This window comes from Coloeus monedula, assembly GCF_965178545.1.
Source record: "Coloeus monedula genome assembly, chromosome: 9".
NCBI lineage: Eukaryota > Metazoa > Chordata > Aves > Passeriformes > Corvidae > Coloeus > Coloeus monedula.
Genome location: NC_138789.1, coordinates 4,117,873 through 4,139,605, shown reverse-complemented (window position 1 = coordinate 4,139,605; position 21,733 = coordinate 4,117,873). Strand labels below are relative to the sequence as shown.

General features: G+C 42.1%; 1 protein-coding gene across 5 annotated transcripts in view; it reads right to left on the bottom strand.

Moving 5' to 3' along the window:
- Positions 1-564: 564 nt before the first annotated feature.
- TPR (translocated promoter region, nuclear basket protein) overlaps positions 565-21,733 on the bottom strand; it is a 34,375-nt gene continuing 13,206 nt past the window's right edge. Inside the window, exons 20-51 of one of the 5 annotated variants that reach the window (XM_082286801.1) lie at positions 21,011-21,151; positions 20,681-20,849; positions 20,040-20,206; positions 19,670-19,822; positions 19,023-19,139; positions 18,159-18,362; positions 17,885-18,069; positions 17,551-17,698; positions 17,043-17,180; positions 16,311-16,442; positions 15,921-16,051; positions 15,355-15,565; positions 15,056-15,202; positions 13,830-14,028; positions 12,978-13,183; positions 12,416-12,477; positions 11,373-11,581; positions 10,798-11,070; positions 9,865-10,013; positions 8,947-9,030; positions 8,420-8,617; positions 7,948-8,079; positions 7,330-7,420; positions 6,692-6,876; positions 5,726-5,794; positions 5,032-5,141; positions 4,392-4,498; positions 3,622-3,717; positions 3,321-3,477; positions 2,594-2,712; positions 1,600-1,698; positions 565-702 (exon numbers count right to left, since the gene is read on the bottom strand). In XM_082286801.1, the coding sequence (XP_082142927.1) occupies positions 647-702; positions 1,600-1,698; positions 2,594-2,712; positions 3,321-3,477; positions 3,622-3,717; positions 4,392-4,498; positions 5,032-5,141; positions 5,726-5,794; positions 6,692-6,876; positions 7,330-7,420; positions 7,948-8,079; positions 8,420-8,617; positions 8,947-9,030; positions 9,865-10,013; positions 10,798-11,070; positions 11,373-11,581; positions 12,416-12,477; positions 12,978-13,183; positions 13,830-14,028; positions 15,056-15,202; positions 15,355-15,565; positions 15,921-16,051; positions 16,311-16,442; positions 17,043-17,180; positions 17,551-17,698; positions 17,885-18,069; positions 18,159-18,362; positions 19,023-19,139; positions 19,670-19,822; positions 20,040-20,206; positions 20,681-20,849; positions 21,011-21,151 (4,644 nt within the window). In that variant the 3' untranslated portion in view covers positions 565-646. The remainder of the gene's footprint in view (positions 703-1,599; positions 1,699-2,593; positions 2,713-3,320; positions 3,478-3,621; positions 3,718-4,391; positions 4,499-5,031; positions 5,142-5,725; positions 5,795-6,691; positions 6,877-7,329; positions 7,421-7,947; positions 8,080-8,419; positions 8,618-8,946; positions 9,031-9,864; positions 10,014-10,797; positions 11,071-11,372; positions 11,582-12,415; positions 12,478-12,977; positions 13,184-13,829; positions 14,029-15,055; positions 15,203-15,354; positions 15,566-15,920; positions 16,052-16,310; positions 16,443-17,042; positions 17,181-17,550; positions 17,699-17,884; positions 18,070-18,158; positions 18,363-19,022; positions 19,140-19,669; positions 19,823-20,039; positions 20,207-20,680; positions 20,850-21,010; positions 21,152-21,733) is intronic. The other 4 variants (XM_082286804.1, XM_082286805.1, XM_082286802.1 and 1 more) reach the window with 4 other exon arrangements.

Sequence of the window (21,733 nt, the reverse complement as noted above, 5' to 3'; positions counted from 1 at the left end):
AGAGACCATGGACTTCCCACTTCTGTAGTGAGTGCAAGATTGCTGTGAATTTAGATTGTTTGATTTCCAAATTCTTAAGACTGTTTTTGTGTTCTAGCAATACAAGAACACTGCTCCTGGGACAGATTTAATTATTAGCAGTGCTATAAAACTTAATGCAACCCAGGACGTGAAAAATAAAGCTAATGACAGAAACTTATTGTTGGAGCCTCTCAGCTCCCTATACGGAATGGAAAATCTGTTGTTCAGGCCTAAATAACATTAAAATGCAGGCTTGAATTTCTGGATTCTTCTCATGTATTAAATGTAGTTTCTGGAATTTAATCCTGACCTCTCTTCCTTTCAGATCGGTACTACAGTTTGGATATTGGCAAAAGAATGGCACGACCTGTTACTGCTCTCACAGGAAAGACTGTATCCAAAGACTGGTACAACTGTCCCAGCAAGTGATGCACAGCAGAGGAGTTTAAAAAAAGATGCCATTTGAATGTCAACATTTTTTCTAATTTTATTAATAAAAGACATTGAAATGTGTGCACACAGCTCTAAGTATGAAATGCTGCTTCAAGCTCTGACTTCATTACACTAAGCAACCACAGGCAAACTGGCACTTTGTATACACAGCTGGAAGTACTTTACAATTAATTTAACTAATGTTTCCTCTGTTCAGGCCTCCTCTGCCTCCCATGGCATGAGTTACACCTGTGCAGGGAAAGAAAACAAGTGCATTAGTGTAAACATATGATACTTCATCCTTCCCTAAGGAATTGTCAGGGCAGTGGAATGGTTCCTTTCTGACACAGTTCAAGCTCCTCTCTCTCCCCTAAGCCTGGTGACACATGTACATGTCACCTGGGTCATGCAAAAGGCTGGGGGTGACTTGTGATCCTGAGCCAAACCAATGAGCAGAGGATTCCTACCACACCTGAAATCAGTTAGTCCTGCCTTTTTGTTATTAAAAAAAATGGTGACACATGGAAGAAAATCTATCCTAGTCCCACCTCCTTATTTTTTTCCCCTTAAAATACCAGCTGACCTATATTTCAATGCTAATATTGAGTCATCTACAATGTTAAAATAATGCAAAACAGAATAAAATCCATCTAAGGCTTTTTCTTAATACAGAAGTTGCAAACAACTATTTCTTGTCATGGTTTAACTCTATTGCACTAAAAAAACTGTAATACTTCCAATAAAGCTTTTTTTCAATGAGTACACATTGATATAACTGGAACCTTTTAATATACCAAATGGAAATTGCTCTAATGCCAAAATCAGAAGTTTATAAACTGCTGTCCTAACAGGATTTTTAAAACCTTCTTTTAAAACTTTGAAGTATAAGATCTAATGCCCTTTACTTTCTCTCTACTGGTAAGAGCCAGGTGCCACTGCAGAAGGAAGTTTTCCTGTGTGAAACCTGTTCAACCTAACACACTAAACCCAAACTAGAGCTCTTAGGCTCACACGCCAAACTCGAGGGCAGGGCTGCTGTGTCACTCCACGTCTGCCAGCAAGGCCAGCTTCAGAGGTGGTGGCCACAGGAGGGGTGCTGGAGCCGTGTCTGCAGCAGGCTGGCTGGGAGCAGCCGGGAGCACTTACCCCTCTGCCTGTTGAACTGGCGGCCACGCACGCCTGTCCTCAGCGTCGGGGGCTGCAGCCGGACACGGCGAAGGGACTTGGGCTGAGTGCTGCTCGTGTCTGTGGGGAGAGACAGAAAGGGTGGCTGTGTCTGCCAGATTCTCACTCTTCATCTTTCCATGTTTTCGTATGTGTTGTGCTTTCTTTACTTTAGAATGATGAAGGTGCCTCATTATTTCATCGACCTCTCCTCTAATATAAATAAAAGCTTCAAAACAAGTAAGTTTGGGACTTCTTTTGCTACCTATACAAGGGGGTCAATTGATAACTCCATAGAGATTAACTTATTGTTGTTTCACAATTTAATTAAAAATATTTTTAAAGCTAACATCAAATATGCCAGTGGATAAATCACTAAAGTATCAGTAACATTTGCTCCCTGAAGCGTTATTTCACTTGGCCTACTCCTGTTACTGTAGTCCAAGGAAAAATGGTTTGCTGAAGTACCAAAGGATTTATAAGCATCAAAATATGACCTTGCTCTAAGAGAATCTGGGGAGACCTCAGAGCCCCTTCCAGTAACTAAAGGGGCTACAGGAGAACTGGAGAGGGACTTGGGACAATGGCCTGTAAGGACAGGAGAAGGGGGAATGGCTTCCCACTGCCAGAGGGCAGGGTTAGATGGGATATTGGGAAGGAATTGCTCCCTGAGAGAGTGGAAAGGCCCTGGCACAGGGTGCCCAAAGCTGTGGCTGCCCCTGGATCCCTGGAAGTGTCGAAAGCCAGGCCGTGCAGGGCTTGGAGCACCCTGGGCTAGTGGAAAGTGTCCCTGCCCATGGCAGGGGTGGGATTGGATGGGCTTTGAGGTCCCTTCCACCCCAAACCATTCTATGAGTCTGTGATTTTAACAGTTTTATCTTATTTTGTATATCCTGGCTACCAGCCATGATGCTAGACAAAGGAATTCCCACTCTTAATGGAAAGGTATGAACTGCTTTTGCTGATTATCCTGTACCTGCAGATGAACTTGAAGGAGGATCCTGACTAGTTGAAGGAAGATCTGACTCATCAGATGCTTGAACAGATTCTTCTTCTTGCTGGCTATCGATTTCTAGACCTGCTTCTGAAGTAATGCTAGAAGGGAAGGAGTGGGAGGAGAAGCATGGAAAGTGTATTTACATAGTTTCAAAAAGCTCAGGAAAAAAACCCGTCTTGGAACATAGAGATTCAGTGAAAATCAAAAGTAAAATACAGCATAAAATTATAAACTATCCCCTTTTGGATCTTTACTTCATCATAATTCAACATACAGCAATTATTATAAATATTAAAAGTTGCACTTGTAAAGCAAAAGACAAAATTATTTGTCTACAAAATTCAGTAAGAACTCCTTATTCCACCCCGATGCTTCATCTTTTGTACATGCACTGTTTTGACTGGGTGACTTAGCCATATATGTGTGCTTTGCATGAAGCGTGATTTTCTGTATTACACAGGAGTACCTTAGTCTTTATTCTGCAAACTGATCCTTCAACCCATGTCTTGCCATCAGTATTTGACTACTGCAGACTCCTCTGCATTCTTAAAAAATATAATTTTTTTTTTGTGACTTTTTATTAACTTTGTTAAATCCCAAGGAGAAAATCAGCAGAAAACACCATTACCAAACGCTGTCTGAGCTGCCCCTGGGTGACAATGAACATGCCAGAAGCGCTACCAAAACCAAAACAGTGGTGCTTTACCCTTCAGACTCCGCCTCTGCGAAGACCTCGTCGGCATCGTCGCCGGCGCCGGGCTCAGTGGTGGTGGACAGGCTGCCAGTGGAGGTGGTGACCATGGGCACGGACTGGGACGCGTGCTCCGAGGCGTCGGCCGAGGCGCTCTCTGTGAACACCGTCACTGCGGGGAGCACAGGCAGCCTCAGCCCCTGCCCACAGAGCCCCTGCCCAGCACAGGCAGCTCGGGGACAGGCTGCCCTGCGCTCCTGAGGCATAATCATGGGGAATTACTCCCTGCTTTGCTCTGCAAACCCCTGCCTCTTACCTGGTGCTGCTACTTGTAATGGTGTTGTGGGGACACTACGACCCCCCGATTCCTCCTCGTGGGCAAGGAACAGTGGGGTTTCATACATCCCTAAACCTGCAACACAAAGTTCCAGTGACAATCTATCCAAATAAGCAGCTAAAAAAAAAGGATTAACTGATGTCTTCCCTCTGAACACTTGATGAAATCCAGCCACTTGTATTTAAGCAGATTTTTGTTATTTTGTTTTGACTTACTGTCAGAGCTGGTCGTAATTTATTGGAAGGTAAAACCTTGATGAAAATATTACTGCTTGTTTTTTAACTTTCATCCTTGCCTTATGCCATTATTTTGCTGTGAGCTGTCTCCAGAGTACAGCCTGTGTTCCATGCCAACAGGGATGCCGGGGAAAGGGACCGATTCAGACCAACAACAAGCACAACAGCTTGGCCATCTCTGAGCAGGTAAGGATACAGCCCAAAGATTTCTTTGCATTTGCTGTTTTCCCCTATTGTTTCACTACAGGGAAGCTACAACCAACAGTAAAATTGAAGTTAAAAACCATTCCTTCAATATTTCATTCAATTTCAAAATCCTAACACAACTAGAAATGTAGCAGTTTGAAGAAAACACCTTCTCACTTTCTGTTATTCTTTCTCTGCTGACAATTATTTATGAGTTGCAGGTTTCCACACTTCAACAATTTCCTGAAGCAGAATTGTGTTTTGTTGACTGAATTATCTCTTTTTCACTCAAAGACCCATGGAAAAGAGAGCCCAGAACTACTTTACCTCCTTGTGATGCCAGCTGCCCAAGATCAGAGTGACTGGAGCTGGTTTGTGGCATATCTTCAGGGGGCCCAAATCTGAACCGAGGAACTCCAGCTACCTGGGGGGAACTGGCAAAATACAGATTTAAGGAATTCTGCAAATTCCCCAAAGATGGGGACAGGGGGGAAGAACTTTCTGACCAAGAGAACAAATCATGCATGAGACAAAATGAACTAATACTGACCATAAAAATACTCTCAGAATTTTAAGTGGATTGCTGGACATGTCCAGAACATCCCAAAGCAAAAATGGAGCTAACTTTTCCTACTTTTATTGGCAGTATTAATGGGGAGAGAGGAAGAATGAGGAAGGAAATCAGATAGAACTTTTTTTTGTTTGTTTAATGTCTTCTTAGATCACCAAGTTACAATACACTGGAGATTATTCACTTCCTAATTTGCTGATCAGTTATATGACACACAATTCAAACAATAATTACTTATCTGCACATGCAGCTATCCATCCTACTACCTAGCATGTTACTCCAATCACAAGTTCATTTAATGTAAATTTATTTTCATTCCACTGAAAAATAGAAAGAAAACAAATAAAGAATAGAGAAGAGCCTTTTTTTTTTCCTTTTTCTTTTCACACTACTTACTGAATGGCTTCTGCAAATCCATCTGTACGATGTGGAACTACAAGAGTTGGTGTGCTTGGAACTGTTCTGTCCTCATCATCAAAGAAGTGCTGCTGCTGGAAAAAAAGAGACTGATATGAGAGCCTACAATGTATTTCCAGTTTTTACCAGCTGAGATACAGGCTGATTTTTCCACACAGTCCAGCAAAACAAAGACAGATTTAGCTCTAAAAAAATTCTTGTTTAATTTCCGACATGAAAAGCTGATGCCTTTGATGTCACAAAAGGTACTTTAGTCAGTCAGTCTCTTTTCTCTCACTGAACCTGCATTTGTTCTGCCAAATACAACTGAATAAAGGGTTCAAAATTAGCTGATGGGACAGCATAAACTAGCCTTGCTCCTTTAGGATGAGCCTGAACCCAGCATGACTTTTTCCAGCAACATAGCCACTGTGACTGACTCTAAAAACAAGTAAAACCACCTTAGACAAAACCAATTGAGCCTCTTTTGAAGTCTTTTACTTCCTGGGAGTTTTCTAGTCCTTGCCTTCCATTAACACAGGAATTAACAGGAGTAGGATATTTTCTGCAAGACTACAGAAACCATCCCCCCCTGAAATCAGCAGTCAGGCTTCTTTAACAACCAAAATAAACCCCAAGAATAAGGAATGTTCCCTCAAAGCAGGTCTTTAGTAGTAGATTTTGATACACTCACCATTCCACCTATCCCAGGGGTCAGCTGAAGTCCTCGCCCCACTGACTGTCTTCGAGTCATCTGGATTCTCTTTATGGGAAAAAAAAGAGGGAAGTAGTGTAAATGTGGTCCCAGAATTCTAACAACATACAAGCGTTCAGTCAGAGCCAAGGGCAGCAGCTAATTGAGCAAATATAGCAATCATCATGAAATCACAATATCCTGCGCTGGAAGGGACCCACAAGGATCATCAAGAACAACCCCTGCACGCAGGACAGCCCCAAGAAATCCAGAAAGAGCCTGAGAGCGCTGTCCAAACACTCCTGGAGCTCTGGCAGTCTTGGGGCCATGAGCAGGCTCCCTGGGGAGCCTGTTCAGTGCCCCACCACCCTCTGGGGTACCATGTGTATATTCTGGGCAAGTGACAGTAACATTTTACTCAAGTCTCTACCGAATACAGAAAACTTGCACACAGAAATATTGTGATCCCAAGTCTCAGCCCAAGTTAATGGTAAAGGATCGTTTCAGTCAGGATATGTTTGAAGAATTGCTGTTGTGATGTTTTAATTTACAAAATTTACAGCTCTTCAACAAAGCATAATCATGGGTCAGGCACTGGCTGTGAAAGGTTTAACTTGGAAAATAAATGGCAGCATTCCTTTGCCCCATCTACATTGGGGAAGAGACTCATAAAAACCTTCCAATGTGAGCTACAACCTGGTCAAGAAAAGCTTTTTTAGTGAAAATATCATCAGCCCCTGACTGACGTAGCACTGGTATAATATAGTAAGAATTCCAAGATAAGAAGCAGTGAGGCACTTGGGATGGATTTATATGTTCCCTGTCCAGACATTAAGTCACTTTGCTCAGCTACCATTTCTAGGATGCTGAACAGCTGGCAACTTTTTTCCCCAATGGATTTTATTTATAAGAAACCATACAGTAATTTTTTTCAAAGTCTTCTGAGGTGTTGGAGCTGGTTTGTACCTGCACTGGGGGCCCCAGCTCCTGGGGAGGGGCGTGGATGGTGAGCCGTGGGGGCAGAGGGTGCGGTGGCCTCCTTGGGGACTGCGGGGGCCTCGGGCCCTGGCGCTCGGATGCCGATGACGGCTGCTGCTCCCTCGGGCTCTCGTGGGGAAACGTGGACTCTGCAGCACTTGTGCTACCTTCTCCTACAACACAAATACACAGGGGGAAACCTTAGGAACCACCTTGAAAACATGAAGGCAAATCTTCCAATTCTGCCACGAATTAACACCTTTCTTCCCCTGCAAGCCTGGGGACAGCCCAGTATAGTTATTTAAAACCACTTAAAGAGGACTTAGGTCAGCTACAACAGCAGCACTGAAACCAAGCATTAACTATTAAGGTGCTGATTTAGAGACAGATTAATCCATGGAGCCATTCAGCTTCCACAGCAACCACAGCTTGCAGGATTTTCAATGGAATTTAGAATAAATCCAGAAAAGAACATTTCAAAAGAATCCACATTGCAGGTTGAAATGGCCTTTAGTATTTCACTTATAATTTTACTTCTAAGTGGAGATTTTTACACATGGAAAATAGCTTCTACACTTCCCTCCCCCTACGTACACAGACTGTGAAAAAACATGGAATAACTATACCACTGTTCTGGGAATCTGCTGCCCTTTGGTTGCTTTCAGCTCCTCCCATGCTCTCCTCAGTCTCTGTTCCAGGATCTGTACCATCAGCACCCTAAAACCCCACATAAACAGGGTATGACTAAACAAATTATCAGTTGTAAAGAGAATATAAAAGCAGTACAAAAGTATTCAGAAAGTAAACAAAGTCAAATATATGACAATCTTAAAAGATTTCTGTACATATCTATAGCATTAGGTAAACATATTCTCAACTGTATGAGATTTCAGAAGTTTTGAGTACCTGTGCATACACAAACCTGAACAATGTAGCCACCATCATTTAATAACAACAGACAGTGAAATAACCAGCTCTTGAAAAGCGTCACCAGCTTTGCAACTACAGTATTTGCTGCTGGCTGCTGTGCTTTGTATTTTCATTCAGCCCTCTTAAAAATTCCAAGTTGATTTTTCTTGTGAAAACACCAGTTATAAGAAATTACCATCACCCAGTAGCAGTCTCCACTTTTGGGGATGAATTCACACCAAGATTTTCTCTTCCAAGCATTCACATCTGTGCATTACAGCACCAATTTGTTGCAAGAAATTTAACAGGCTATAAAAGAAAGGTACAAATCTCACCTCAGCATCGTCTGCTTCATATCCATCATTGCCATCAGCACTACCAGTTCCTTCATTGCTGTCGTCACCTTCATCTCCCATCCCCGTGTCTTCATCATCATCCTCGTCCTCCTCTTCCTCATCATCATAATCCTGTGATGAGACAACAAAAGAACCTTAGGGAAGTGCAGAAAGGGGAGTGAAATAGGCTGGATGTAGTGCACAGATCAACACCCACCCAGACACTCCCTATCTCCCTCTTCAACAGGACAAGGGTAGGAAAGAAGATGGAAAAGCCTGAGGGTTCAGATAAAGGAAAATAAAAGAAAAATTAAAGGTGAATTAGCAGGTAGCTTTAAAACACTGCAGATTCAGGCAACGTAAATACAGACCACTTACACAGTCAGAAATAGTTTGATTAAATTAGTCCTGCCTGGTGAGTTTTACAGTTGATGAAAGGCAAAATCATAAAGGAATTCCATGATATACATACTTCCTGCTCCCCTTCGTTTTCTTCATCATCATCTTCATCGTCACTATCAATTACAATGACATCATCTCTCTTGGACTGGCCATCCTGAGATGAAGTGGTGTTTTGTTGGTCTGACTGAAGGGATCCAAGATCTATTGGGATAGACTGGGAAGTCTCCTCGCTGTCCTCCATGGCAGCATACTCCCCCTGGGTCACACCCTGCCAAAGACCAAAGGCAATCACCAGAACAAACAAAATTAAATGCACCATGTACAACAGCAAGAGAACCCAACTCTGATGCTCAGAGGACAAACAGTTATTGCTGTTCCTCAACAACTGACCAGAGGAAAGGACAAGAGAGAATGTGATAGGTGACTTAGTGACTGAACAGTGCAAGTCTAAACTTTAAAACATTTTAAGTGGTTTCCATGGAGGAGACCACTTAAACTTGCAGGATTCCATTTGCGATTTCACTTCCAAATATACTGAGAGTTTGGGGGGCAGATGGCTATTTCTGCTGAAGATTTGGGCTTTTCAAATACGCTTACTTCTCCAATGGAGTCTTGTGAGTCTTGATTGTATGTTTGTGCCTCCACCTCTCCATCAGTGCTCTCTTCTGCTGTCACTTCCTCCTGGAAGAACAAATATTTTTCTCATTTAAAACACATCATTAGCCCTAAACATGTTTGAGATTTTATTTTACTTGTTATAAAAAAAAAAAAAAAAATTATCTTTTCCCACAAAGATTATGGGCAGCATTTTCTCCCCCTTCCTTAGCAATGCTTTTATCAAGAACCTCACTTCCCTGCCCTGGAGAAATACAACTTCCCCAGTCCACTGGACCTCAGCATCCCGCAATTTTTTCAGGACAAGAAATGAATCATCAAAGTTTCCCATTCTACCTCCAGCCTCCCAGATTCTTAAGTGATAATGTTCTTATACAATCCTGCCCTGTTTCTGTTATGAACATCCCTCTGGCACAGAGTTAATAAAACATCTTTGGCTTCCTTAACGCTGTTCATGAGTGACCTGCTGTGAGGTTCTATCTCAATTTCATCCCTTTTTCATAGCACATCCCAAATCCCTCACACCAGCATTCACATGCATCTTCTGTAGGCTTTTCTAGCAACTCATCTTTGCTTCCCATCTCCTCAAATACACTGTTTGTCCAGAATTACTGTGGATAAAGATCTTCCAAACCACACTGAAAGAAGTTTGAACTTCTTCCTCCTCAATCCTAGGATATGGCCCTCTCTCTTCCATCCTACAGGTTAAGATTTACGTCATTCATTCTAACTGGTTTAACCTCTGCCTTTTTAGATACCCAAATATAACTGTTTCCTCCCCAAGAGATTAGAAAGTCAATTAAGAATTCACTGATTTGCTCTGAAGTAACACATTTGCTCTTCCCATTAAAATCCTACAAAGGGATAGATGAAGTAGTAGAACTTCATGTTTGTGCAAACCTCAGGTCCAACTCTCTGCATGATTCTCAGTTTCTTTGAAGTTGGTGCATCCACTGCTTCCTCAGAGATCTGGTCCGAGTTCTCCACGGTGTTGTCCTCCTCTTCCTCTCGGGAGCGTTTAGACAGTGAGGAACTGGGGGTAGCTGAAACTTCAAAGCCTCTCAGTTATTTTCGGAACAACACATGTACAAACCAGAAATCAAAAGCTTTGGTATTTTCCTCTGAAGACCACCTCTATTTCTGCACTGAATGACAACAATCAAAATCACAGTGAGCTGTTTCCTAGGCCATGAAAACATCAACCCCTTTAGTTACAAGTCTTAAGCTCTCAGGCCTTTCTTCACAACTTAACTGACCCTAACTATAAGCCTCAGGGTACAACTCAACTATTTCTTCCAACATCTTTGCTTTGGACAAGTACACCTAAACATTTAACAGAGTTTCAGATGGAAACAGAAAACCCCAACAGTTTGCAGAAATGGGTTTTTTGGGGAACAAATATTCTATTTACACTGCGTAGGACAAACAGATGTGCAACAGTGAAATACAGCGAGTAGCTTTAGAGTACCTCCTCTATTTTAAATTCAAGCTTAAGTAGCTTACTCATGGCTCCTAAAATGAACCTTGCTCACAGCGCCATGGAAAGAGAGCCAGCAAGGTTTCATGTACTAAACTCTAAAGCTGCTCTGAATAAGACAAACACAAAGTTTCATTTTCTTTCTACCTTAAGGAATGCAGTGCCAACAGCATTTCAGAGGCACCATTTCTGACAGTTCAGGAAGGAAGCCTAACTTCCAAAGCTCTTAAAACGTGCAGTAAACTAAGGGAGGGAGAAAAGGCACAAACCGAAGTGAGGCCTGCTTTGCCAAGGGTCTAACTGGAGCTACTTACAGGGAACTGTTGAGCAAAGCAGGCCTACCAAATGACACCAACCTGTGCCAAACACGGCTGTGGAGGTGGAGGGCCTCTCGATCTGGGAGCTCTGCACCACCTCCAGGATGGCAGCGGCTGGCTCCTGAGCTGCAGGCTCCATCTGAGCGTGGCTTTGCTGGGTGGGCTGCACAAATGCAGTGGCCTGTGTCTGCTGCTGCACAGTCAGGATGGGCTGGGCCAGGGAAGTCTGCACGTTGGGGCTGGTGGAGCGCACGGAGCCACTGGCGCTCCCAAACACTGCGACGTGCTCCACGGGTCCCTCCGACTGCATGGCTGGAAGGCAAACAGCAGCACAGTCAGGGTCTTCACTCATCCAGCACGGCTCACATTCTCCCTCTCAGGCTGCCCTCAACAAGCACAAGCAGTGCTTTGCAGATGAATTAATGTTATGCACGTCTCCAGCTGAGGAACCACCAACTTTGCTGCAAGTAGAAGGGTCATGCAAGTGCAACACTCCAAGACATGCAGGGACAATGACACTGGGAGGCCCTTCCAAACTGACTGCCACCACCATTTCAAGGCACAGGTAGCACTTTTGAATACTGAGGATCCTTGTGCTACAATCAAAAGCTCACCTTCCTGAGTCTCCACCTGTGTTGTTGGCATAACTGTGGCTGTGGGGGTAGTGGTGGGATTGGTGACTGTGGCAGGAGTCACCATTGGACGGATGCTGGCCCTTGGAGTAGACTTATTCCCAGCTATGGCAGCAGCAGTCACTTTACTGGGAGTTGACACAACAGGAGTTGGTTTAATGTTTGCTGTTGGGGGATCTGAAGTGCTGGCACTGAAAAACAGGAGATTGGTTTCATCATGGTACAGAAAGCAGCTTTTAAAAATAACAAATATATTCTCATAGCCAGAAACTCTTTTTTAAAGCTTTTACATTTAAAAGCCTGACAACAGCATAAGGAATTGTCTTCCAAACTTTTTATAGTTGAAAGAAGAGAGACATACTATGCCATTAATAGCATTTTATCCATCTTGGAGGACTGACAGATTTCTTCCAAGGTAATCAAGTAGGGATCTAGATCAAAATGTTCGTACTGTTGGCTGTGCTGGGACTTTTATTACAGTGAGTAACACACCTTACGTCAAAACTGATTCACTCAATACAGAGCAACAGCATCTCTTGGCTGAGACAAGGGGCAGCCAAATTTTTGGAGACATTTTTGAAAGCCTTGCTGTCTAAAGGATGCAGTTTTAACAGCTGAGAGGGAGTTTGTTATCATAACTCACGGCAATATTTCCCATTTCAGAGCTTAGGCATTTGACTATTTTATCCATCATTAGAGTTATCTGTTCAGTCCATTTCTCATTCTTGCACAAGGAAGATCCTTCCCAAAACCAAAAAGGTTAACGTTAACAATCAAAACTATATTATCAAAGTTAACAATCAACTTCAAAAATCTTGAAATCTGAAAACATTTTAAAAAATCTTCCATGTTTCCCAGATACCATGTTCCTGGTGGTTAATACAGCAGTTTACAGCTTGAAAACTCTATTGATTACATGCAGCTGAGAAAACAGGAGGAATGTATTATGTCAATCAGTATCTTCCCAGTTGTGATAAACCCAAGAAATATCAACCACAGAAACTCTGCAAAGCCCTTGAACTCACATTCCTCTTTCACCTGAAGCTGGAGTAGACTTGAGTGAGATTTGCCTCTGCTGTTCTGGGACCTATTAGGTAAGGAACAGAAAGATCATGTCATGTACACATGAAACAGAGCAGGCAACAAGGAAAACACTTCAGCACTTTGCTAACAAGTCTGTGAGAGAAATGCTTGCTGGGCATGTACCTGAGCAGACTCCATAATTATGGCAAATTCCCCAAACCAAATCATACTAGCCATACCAAGGCTGGAATACAATTTCATAATTGCTTGGGTATTTTCTGAAGCTTTGAGACATGAACCTGTTATACTGAATGCATCGGTAAAACACAAAAGATAGAGGGCAGAGTGTGAACAGCTCCTTGGCTGATTCATAGCGAATGACAGAACTGCCTGCTTGTTGGCACTGGGAATTCTGATTAGGGCAGGGAATTTAAATTAAGTTCTGAACCCTTCCTGAAACCAGCCTGTGTATTTCCAAGAGCAGGGCACGGTGGCACCTGAGTCCAGGCTAGGCACTGGTGGCCTGGCTGCTGTCCCAGGGCTGCCTGGCAGGACTTTTTGTACCTTGTTTGTGGACTCCGGGGGCTCGTCCCGCTGCTCGTGGTGCCGCTCCTGCTGCTCCCGGAGCTCCCTCTCCAGGCGGCAGATCCGCCCCTCGTACTGGGACTTCAGGGCGCTCATCCGCACCTCCAGCTCCGTCTTCTGCTCCTCCAAGGAGCTGCTCTTCTGCTTCCACTCCTCATTTTCCTTTGTGAGCTGTTCCTTAGTACCTGGTGGAACAGGAAAGGGCTCAGCCTCGCTGAATCTGCACACTGAATGCCTGGGTGTTTTACCAGGTGACTGAAGTGTTCTGAACTCCTAAAAATGTTAAGTTACAAGAGGAAATCTGGGAGGCAATTATGCCATTTTTCTATTTAATTGCAATTAAATAAAAAGAAACTAAAGGTAGAAAAACATATATTAAATATAGATAAATAAAAAACTTAAACAAGTAGTCCCAAAAGAACAAGATGTTTTCAGCAAGCTCTTACACCATCATTCCTCTCAGTGACATTTAAAAACAGAGGAGACAATGTGTTTTGCACCTGTACATTTAGGGAAGGGGAGAATTACCCAAGCTGTTAGTAGGGCCAATCTGCTCTAATCAACAGAAGGATCAAAAATGGGGGTTATCCTGTTGGCTGGCCAAAAGTAAGCAAAACTTTTTCTATGTCCAGTGTACACAGCTAGTTATGTACTTCTAGCATCCCTGGAGGAATTAAATTTCAAACTTTAGAACAATTCCTGCAGCATCTAGTCTAGAAAACACTTTTCAGTAAAATATGAAGCAGGCCATATTTCACAAGCATCCTGGCTAAAGGTTTTTCCATAGAAATAATCAAAAATCTCTAAGGACAGAAAAAACAATTATAATACCAGCTAACTGTGCAATTTTCTGCTTAGCTGCAAGCAAGGTCTTCCTAGTTTTCTCTTCCTTCTCGGTGATCTGTTGCCTGAGCTGTTCTTCTTGAGTAGTCTTCTCTTGTAGATCTTGATGGAAACGGGCCAGTTCTGCCTGTAGCTGCATTATCTGCTCCTGGAGATTTCTAACTTCAGTTTCCTTTTCTGTTACTGTCTAGGGAGAGAGAAAGATTGCAATTGTTGGCCACAACCAACAACTTTGGCAAATACAGAGCCCAAGTTCCAAGGAGCTGGTATTAGCTGGCCACTGCATTAAGGTTAAAAGGCTTCTTATCAAGAACAGGAGTTCAGTCCTCTCTGAACGCAAGAGCTGAAGAACAGCATTCTCTTCCCACTTATTCCAGGAAATAATGTGAGACACACTAGACCCAGGATTTCAAGCAGGCTTAAGATCCCTCTTTCCCAAGAACGTAGAGGCCACTTCCCATACTTCTGTGACATGCATTAAAACACCCTCCCATTCTTCACTTGTAGGAACCCAGAATGCAGAGAATATTTCTCTGCCTGTTTTGAAGGGTTCTACCCCCCTGGACAACACTGGCTTTGACCTTTGTCCTTGGAGAAAATTGCCTACCCTCTGGGAAGAATTAGAATCTACACTGGTGTGAACTAGGTTATAGAATACTAGGTAAGATTGTCACAGGGTGAAAAATTTAGAGGATTTGGGTTTGTTAATATAGTAAATAGATAAAAGCAAAAAACATCAAAAGGGAGGATTGTTGTTGTTCTCCAGACCGTCTTCTTCTACTGCTCCATATTCTGCAGTAGAAGTAGTTTGGGATGATTGGATAAAGAATTCCACAGTTCCTGTCTACGTGACTAGATGATTATTACACACTGGTGGAAAAGTAAAAATAATGTATGCTTTTAGTGACCATTGGTTGATTTACCTTTAAAAAGGCTGTGTAATCTTGATAATTTGGCATTCTCCTGCATTCTCTGCTCTGTGCTATGTCTGGGTCATGTTAAGTGGCCCTCTGTTTCTCTGATAAGACTTAATAAACAACTATCTGAAAGCAGAGAAGGCTGAAAGTCCTGTTCATCTCTCAGACTCCTGGCAAAGACTCTAAAATTCTCCCCCATCAGGGGAGGTGTAATTAAGGCACTGTCAGTGTCATTCACTGTTACACACTTAGGGCTGCAGTGGAGAACAGTACTCCAAAATTACTCGCTGTTCTTACCTTTTGTAAGCTTTCAACCTGAGTCTCCAAATTCTTTGTCTTCACTTCAGCTTGACTGAGAGTGTCTTTTAGCTCTTGTACTTCCTGGGCAGAAACTTGGTCTTCTTGTTGTTCTGCCAAAGGCTGAGTTGACGCTTCAGCAACCATCTGAAAGGCATCAAGGGGTACCAGGCTGAAGGGGACTATCTAATCACAACGTCATTACTTTCACAAGATGCTTTTGCGTGCCAAGTGACCAGTTTAAAAGTTCTGGGCAAACCCCAGAACTCTAAGGAATGCTCCATTTCAGTTCTATCTACCTTATCATGCTGTGCTTTCAGCTCCTCATACTGAGTCTTGTACCTGCGACCAATTTTCTTGACCTGTGTTATAGTTTTCACTTTCTCCTGTATGTCGGCTACTTTAGCATCCAGTTCTTTCTGCAAAGTGTCCTTTTCTGTTCTTATTTTAGTTACTTCATCCTTCAGGCTCTGAACAAGATTCTGGCTTGTAGTCAAGGATGCATTCGTTCTAAATGACAAGAGATCAGAGGGAGATGCAAACAAGATGCTTGAAAACGTATCTATGTTTCAATATCACTTATTTATGCAACATCACAGGCATTATCTGTAGTGGATTATGTTTTCTAGGATTTTGCAATACAGAATAGAAATCATTCTACAATATATTACTTTGGAATGATTGCAGCTAATAGACAGCTTGCAAAACAACTCTCATTTCACCTTACCTGCTTGTTATCAAGCCACAGAAAGAATACCAAAGGTTTCACAGTTACATGGAGACAAGAAATTACACTTCCACATACAGCTATAATTAGAATATTTTGCTTTGCACAAAACCTTTTACAAATTGACTAATACCACACCTGGCAACTTCTGCTTTAAGCCTGCCTGTTTCTTCACTCATCTGTTGGACACGCTTGGCATTTGCCTCCTTCTCGGAGAGCAGCTTTCGATACTCTTCGAGATCGGTGTCCTTCTGCTGGCTCAGTAAGTGCTGAAAGAGGGAGAAAATGGGCATTTTTGTAAAATGATTACACAGTTATAGCCAGAAAATCTCTTTGAATTAGAGCCACTGCTTTCGCGTTTTGATATGGAATAGCCAACTTTGAAGCTGCATGAACAAAGCTTTAACATTCAAACATATTTCTAAGTTTTTTATTCTGCATAAGGAAATGTAGCACTTTTTTTAAGTTGTTTGACTGATGGGGCCTTTTTTTCCACACAATGTTCTTTGAAAGGAGGCATTCCCCCACCTGAGTCCGGGCTTTCCAGCGTTTAACATCCTCTTCCAAGAGCTTTTTCTCTGCCTGCAGCATCCCACTCTTCTCACTGAGCTCAGCATTCGACTCTTGCAGGGGCAGGATGTCTGCCTCGAGCTTGCGTACCTGGGAAAGCAAAGAAAGGGCTTACACTCTGCATCTCAGGAAACAGAAGGAATCCTTCAGGAAAAAGTCATGACAGAGCTTATTTCCCAACTCTCTGCCTTCCAGTGGCCAGCTAGAGGAAGAGAAAAGGACAAGGACAACAGCAGGGGATGATCTTGCAGAGAAAAAAAGATTGGTACAACTTCCCAATCTTAGATGCTCACTCTCACTTTGGTACAGGAGAGATTATTAATGTTAAAATCCAAGGCACTGGATTCCATTAAAATAAGCACCATCTCCCTTTTAAACCCTTAATAAAGCTGTGGTCTGTTTTGTATGTATTCTTGTGCCATTTTTAGTTTAATTGCTGATAATATCCTTGTTCCTGCTACACCTCTAGCCACGGATAAACACTGACTTTCAGGTTCATGTAAATGGAACTGAACTTCCAGCTTTCCAATGTCTTTTAAAATTCAAACTAGAAAGTTTCCTCATTAGTGTATGACTTCAAGGAATAATTAAAATCTAAATCATGTATTTACCGTAACTAGCAATGGTATATCCAGACATTTAACTCATACACTGAATATCTGACAGGTTTATGTGAAGCTCAGTACTAACCTTTGCTTGTATCTGCTGTAGCTCTTGCTCCAGCCTCTCCTTCTCCTCCCTTAACATCTTGTTGGTTTCTATGAGTATGTTCATGGTCTCAGTTTTCTTCATCAATTCTTCATGCTGTGCAATAGTTTTTGCTGTTACCTGTGGAAAGATTCAACTCAGTCATTTGTTTTGCTTGCACGTGCACATCTACTCCACCTGGATCTGGTATAACGCCACCTTGGGAAGCGATCACGGCATTTGTTATCTCACATGTACATTCAAAACAAGTAAGTACGACTTAAGAAGCAGGAGATGGGGGGGAAAAAAAGATAAATGATCTTTTCCCTAATTAGGAGATTTTGGAATTGCCACGCTTTCTCACAAGACTCAGAACAAGACACTCCATTTCGTTATAAGGAATCCCCGTCTAAAAACCCCCAAATTCTTTTAAAAATTCATTTCTGGGCACAGGCAGCCCCAGAACAGCCCTGTACTCATTGAAATCACAAGCACTAACCCCCAGCCATACCTGCACCTTCTCCCTCTCAGCATTGAGGCTGTCCTGCAGCTCCTGGAGCTCCCTCTCCAGGTGCTCCACTCTCTGGCGGTACCGCAGGCTCTCCACCTGCGCCACCTCGAACCTCGTCTCAGCAATCTCCTTCTCCCGACGGATGAACCTGCAGGGAGGAGTTCAACACCACATCACACCAGGAAAATGTTCTCATGTAGTGCAACCACCTCCTACCTAGCAAAAAAGCACTTGAATTTTTAATATTATCCTTCAAGTATGAAGTAATACAGAACTATTTAAGCTCAAATCTAATTTATAACCCCCAGGAGAAGGAACCCAGAGCTAAGGTTACCTAAGAATCTCCAAGATTTGTTCCTGGGATTTGCCTTCCTCATTAAGAGAAACATTTGCTGCACTTGGGATGGCTTCTTTCATGGAAGTCACCATCTTATTGCTCATGCTCTCCAGCTGCTCATGTAATAATCGATTTTGTTTTTCCAGATCCTCACAGCGGGATGCAAGTTTTGAAGCCTCATCCTACAACAAAATCATTCACTGACTGTGATTTCTGTGGCTGAATTTCTATTAACTGAAAAAACCCACTGACACAGCAAAGCTCATCACACCTTGATCATTCTCTCTCTCTCTTCCCAGGAGGCTTTGGATTCCAAGAGCTCAGACTCCACTTTCCGAGCGGCCTCCTCCAGCTGCTGCCTCACCGCTGCGTTCTTGGCGACTTGTTCTTTGATGGCCTGTAGTGCCTCCACATCAGCAGCATGAAGCATCAATTCCCGCTCATATTTGTTCTGAGCTTCAGAAGCCATCATTGCCTGCACAAAACCAGAATAAATAAACTCTGCTACCTTTACTTTGTACGTTTGACATGTACAAAGAGACAAAATCAGTGACCACAAAGCAAAAAGAAAACCACTGTTCAAAACCTCTGCTATTCTCAAGGATAGGAAACATGGAAATGCCCATCTACTGTATTTGGGGTTTTTCAACAGAAAGTTTTTCAACAGAAGTTTTTCAACATCCTTGACACCAATTAATGCTGCTGAAATGCTCATCTGCAGAAAAGTAAATTCCCTTTAAAAAACAGTTGGCAACAAGGCAATAATCTTATCAGCTGCTGGTAAATATCACATTGCCCCACAGCTGCAAAAGATGACAATTATGTTTTGGGTTAGAAAAATACTTTCCCCACTGTCTTAGGGGGAGCATTTTCTGCTCCCTCTTCAGGACATGGAGGCAGTAATTAATTAAAACCAGCTAATTACAGTCCCAAACGAATCTTTTTACATAATGAAACGGACCTTAGAGACAGAAATCTATTGCATTCGATAAGCAGCTGCTCCCAAAATAGAGAATGTGCTCTCCCAGCACTTTTCCTGCCTCCAGCAGTCCCTGAGTAACAGTTTAGAGTTCAGCTGAAAGTTAACACAAATTTTGCTGTCCCTGGCTAAAACAGGCAAACACCACAAACATACCTGTTCCTGGCAGTCCCTCCTGGCCTGTTGTTCATTATTCAGAGCTGTGCTGGCTCTCTGAAGAGCTTCCTGAACTTCTGACTGCACAGCTGACAGACTCTTCTTCAGTTCTGAAAGCTGCAGTGACAGGGGAACAACAAAACAAAGTAAGGACAAACACAGGACTAAGTGGCAAAGTATTTGGCAGAGTACTGAACACATTCATAATGGTGATTATTATTTATTGATTAAAGTTAGTATTAAAAGAGACAACTACTTTCTACATTTTGAATTATTAATATACAGAGCTCTTTCCCAGTAAAAATATAATCCTTTACTTTCAGAGTTGGACCTGCAGTAATTCTAGTTACAGTCATTTTGTATCCTTCTGAAACCTCTCACAAAGGCTGTTACTTATGTTTTCCTGCTCAAAGCTCACACTGAGAGTGACAGCTTTAAAAACACAATCACTCCACTGAAGTGACACCCTTAATGTACTGCCCAAGTTTGGAAACCTCTCACAAATTCAGGTACCCTGTGTACACTCTGAAAGATCTGGTTCAGGGCACTGCTGTACTGTGAAACCCAAGTGAAGCTGAGGAAGCTTTGTGAAAGCCCATTCCTGGGGACTCTCTACCAGGGGGTCTAAGGTGGGGGTCAGTACATACCTGTTGTTCCATGTTCTCCACAGCTTTACGCTTCTCCTCCTGCAGTTCTTGTTTCTCTTTTTCTGACTCCATCAGCTTCTTTTCCAGCTGTGCCTGATATTCCGAAGACTCCTTCAGACGAGCTTCAACTGTTGTACGAACTTCCTCTGTCACCTTCATTAAAATCCATCATGAGATCCATTTTTTATCCCATTAAATACATTATTCTGATAAAAAACTGGAATTTTATTAACAATTTAAAGCCAGATTAGGTATTCTCAGCATCTAATTTAGAACAACAACACTGAAATTGTGGAGAATCACAAACTGCAATGAAGTTTTGCTCTAACAAACAATTAAAGTAAATAAAAATAAGTAATTAACGACTTACTTCTTTTTCCTTATTGAGGGATTCTTCCAGGCTAAGAACCATGGCCCTGTACTGCTCCACATTACTGGAACTAGTCTTGAGCCTCTCTCTCAGGTCATTGACTTGTTCCTCAGCTTGTCTCAGCCGACTTACAAGGTCATCCACATCTTCATTTGTACTAGGCTGACCTGCAATAGTAGAACACATTCATTAACTGAAATTTAACTTAGTTTTAAAACCACTGCTCTCTTGAAAAGTGAAGTAATTTTAGGATAATAACATGATAAAAACAATTATTTTCACAAAGCTTCCCTAAATAAAACTGTAACCCCTCACTAAAATAATGGCTTACAATAAACATTGTTGACTATTTAAAACTATGTAACCTAATACATGTAAGCTCCTTCAAATAAAAATAAAAGGAATCCTTTAAGAAGCTTTCCTTTATTTTTCCCCTTTGTCAAAGACTGCTTGGATGTGAATCTTACATTAGCAAATCATGCTGGTTATGATTTGTCTCAGTATGTGATTGCAGTTACAAAGAAGTTTATTATTTAGTGTACTGTTGTCCCAATTCTAACTATTATGGACTTTGAATTTTACCATTTTGCAGATGGCAATGCTTAGCATAAAGAGAAATTAACTGTGGGGGAAGATCTTACCCTTCCCCGGAGGCCTCTGTGAGGACTGGGATGTGAGCTGGGCCTCAGTGTTGTTCAGCTGCTGTTTCAGCATGGCGTTTTCCTTCTGGGTGTTCTTCAGGAGCTCCTTTGTGTTGATGTGACGGTTGGTCTCCGTCTCCAGCTGCCTCTTCAGGTCCAGGATATGAACCTGCAAGCACAAGGTTCTTTAGCTTGCAATGATTCCCAAATGGCACAGAGGCCGAGTGTGGTTCTGCATGCATGTCAGGCATGGAGAAGAGCACACTGCACTCTGGCAGAAGCACCTGGGGCTTTGTTTTCCTCCAAACGAGTGCAGCAGTTTCCACTCACCTCTTGATTCTTGGTAAGGGAATGCCTTTGTTCCACCTCACTTTCCAGTTTCTTCTCCAGCTGAGATATCTCACGCTCCAGCTTTTCTATCTGATTATTGAGTCTCTGCTTTGTTTCTGTCTCAGATCGCTCCAGTATTCCCTGAGAAAAGAGCACAATGCACTTTGCTTACAACACACCTCAGTAATTTTCTTCTGAATTGCTGCAGCGCTTCATACAAAGTTGTCACAATACTTCTCCCATCAAAAAAAAAAATTAAAGAATAGGCAGATACAGAAAATGATGAAAAATAGCACTTAAAATGTTTGACTTAGCTTTGAAGGTTTTTTTAATAATGTTGATACAATAGATATTATTAGAAGAAAATCTATTATCCAGTCTAAATGCTATGGATTTAAAAACCTCCAAAAGATCTACTAGAGAAATAGAAGTCAGTCACATGATAAAATGGGCATCCTTAAATACACTCTAAGTGTCAATATACCTTATAATAAATTAGATAAATGTAGAAAAGTAAATATAACATAACAGCAAAATAAACTACCAAGGCAGGCACTGGTAAATTTTGCTATCATAAAAATTAACATGACAAATTCTTTCCTTTCACATTGTTTCATGTGTGTTGCTACCATTTCATTGTGAAAACCTCTCTCATCAACTCAGAAATCTCAGGACATTGCCCAGGTAAATAACAGAGTATCGTAATGTAGGACAGGAACCCCA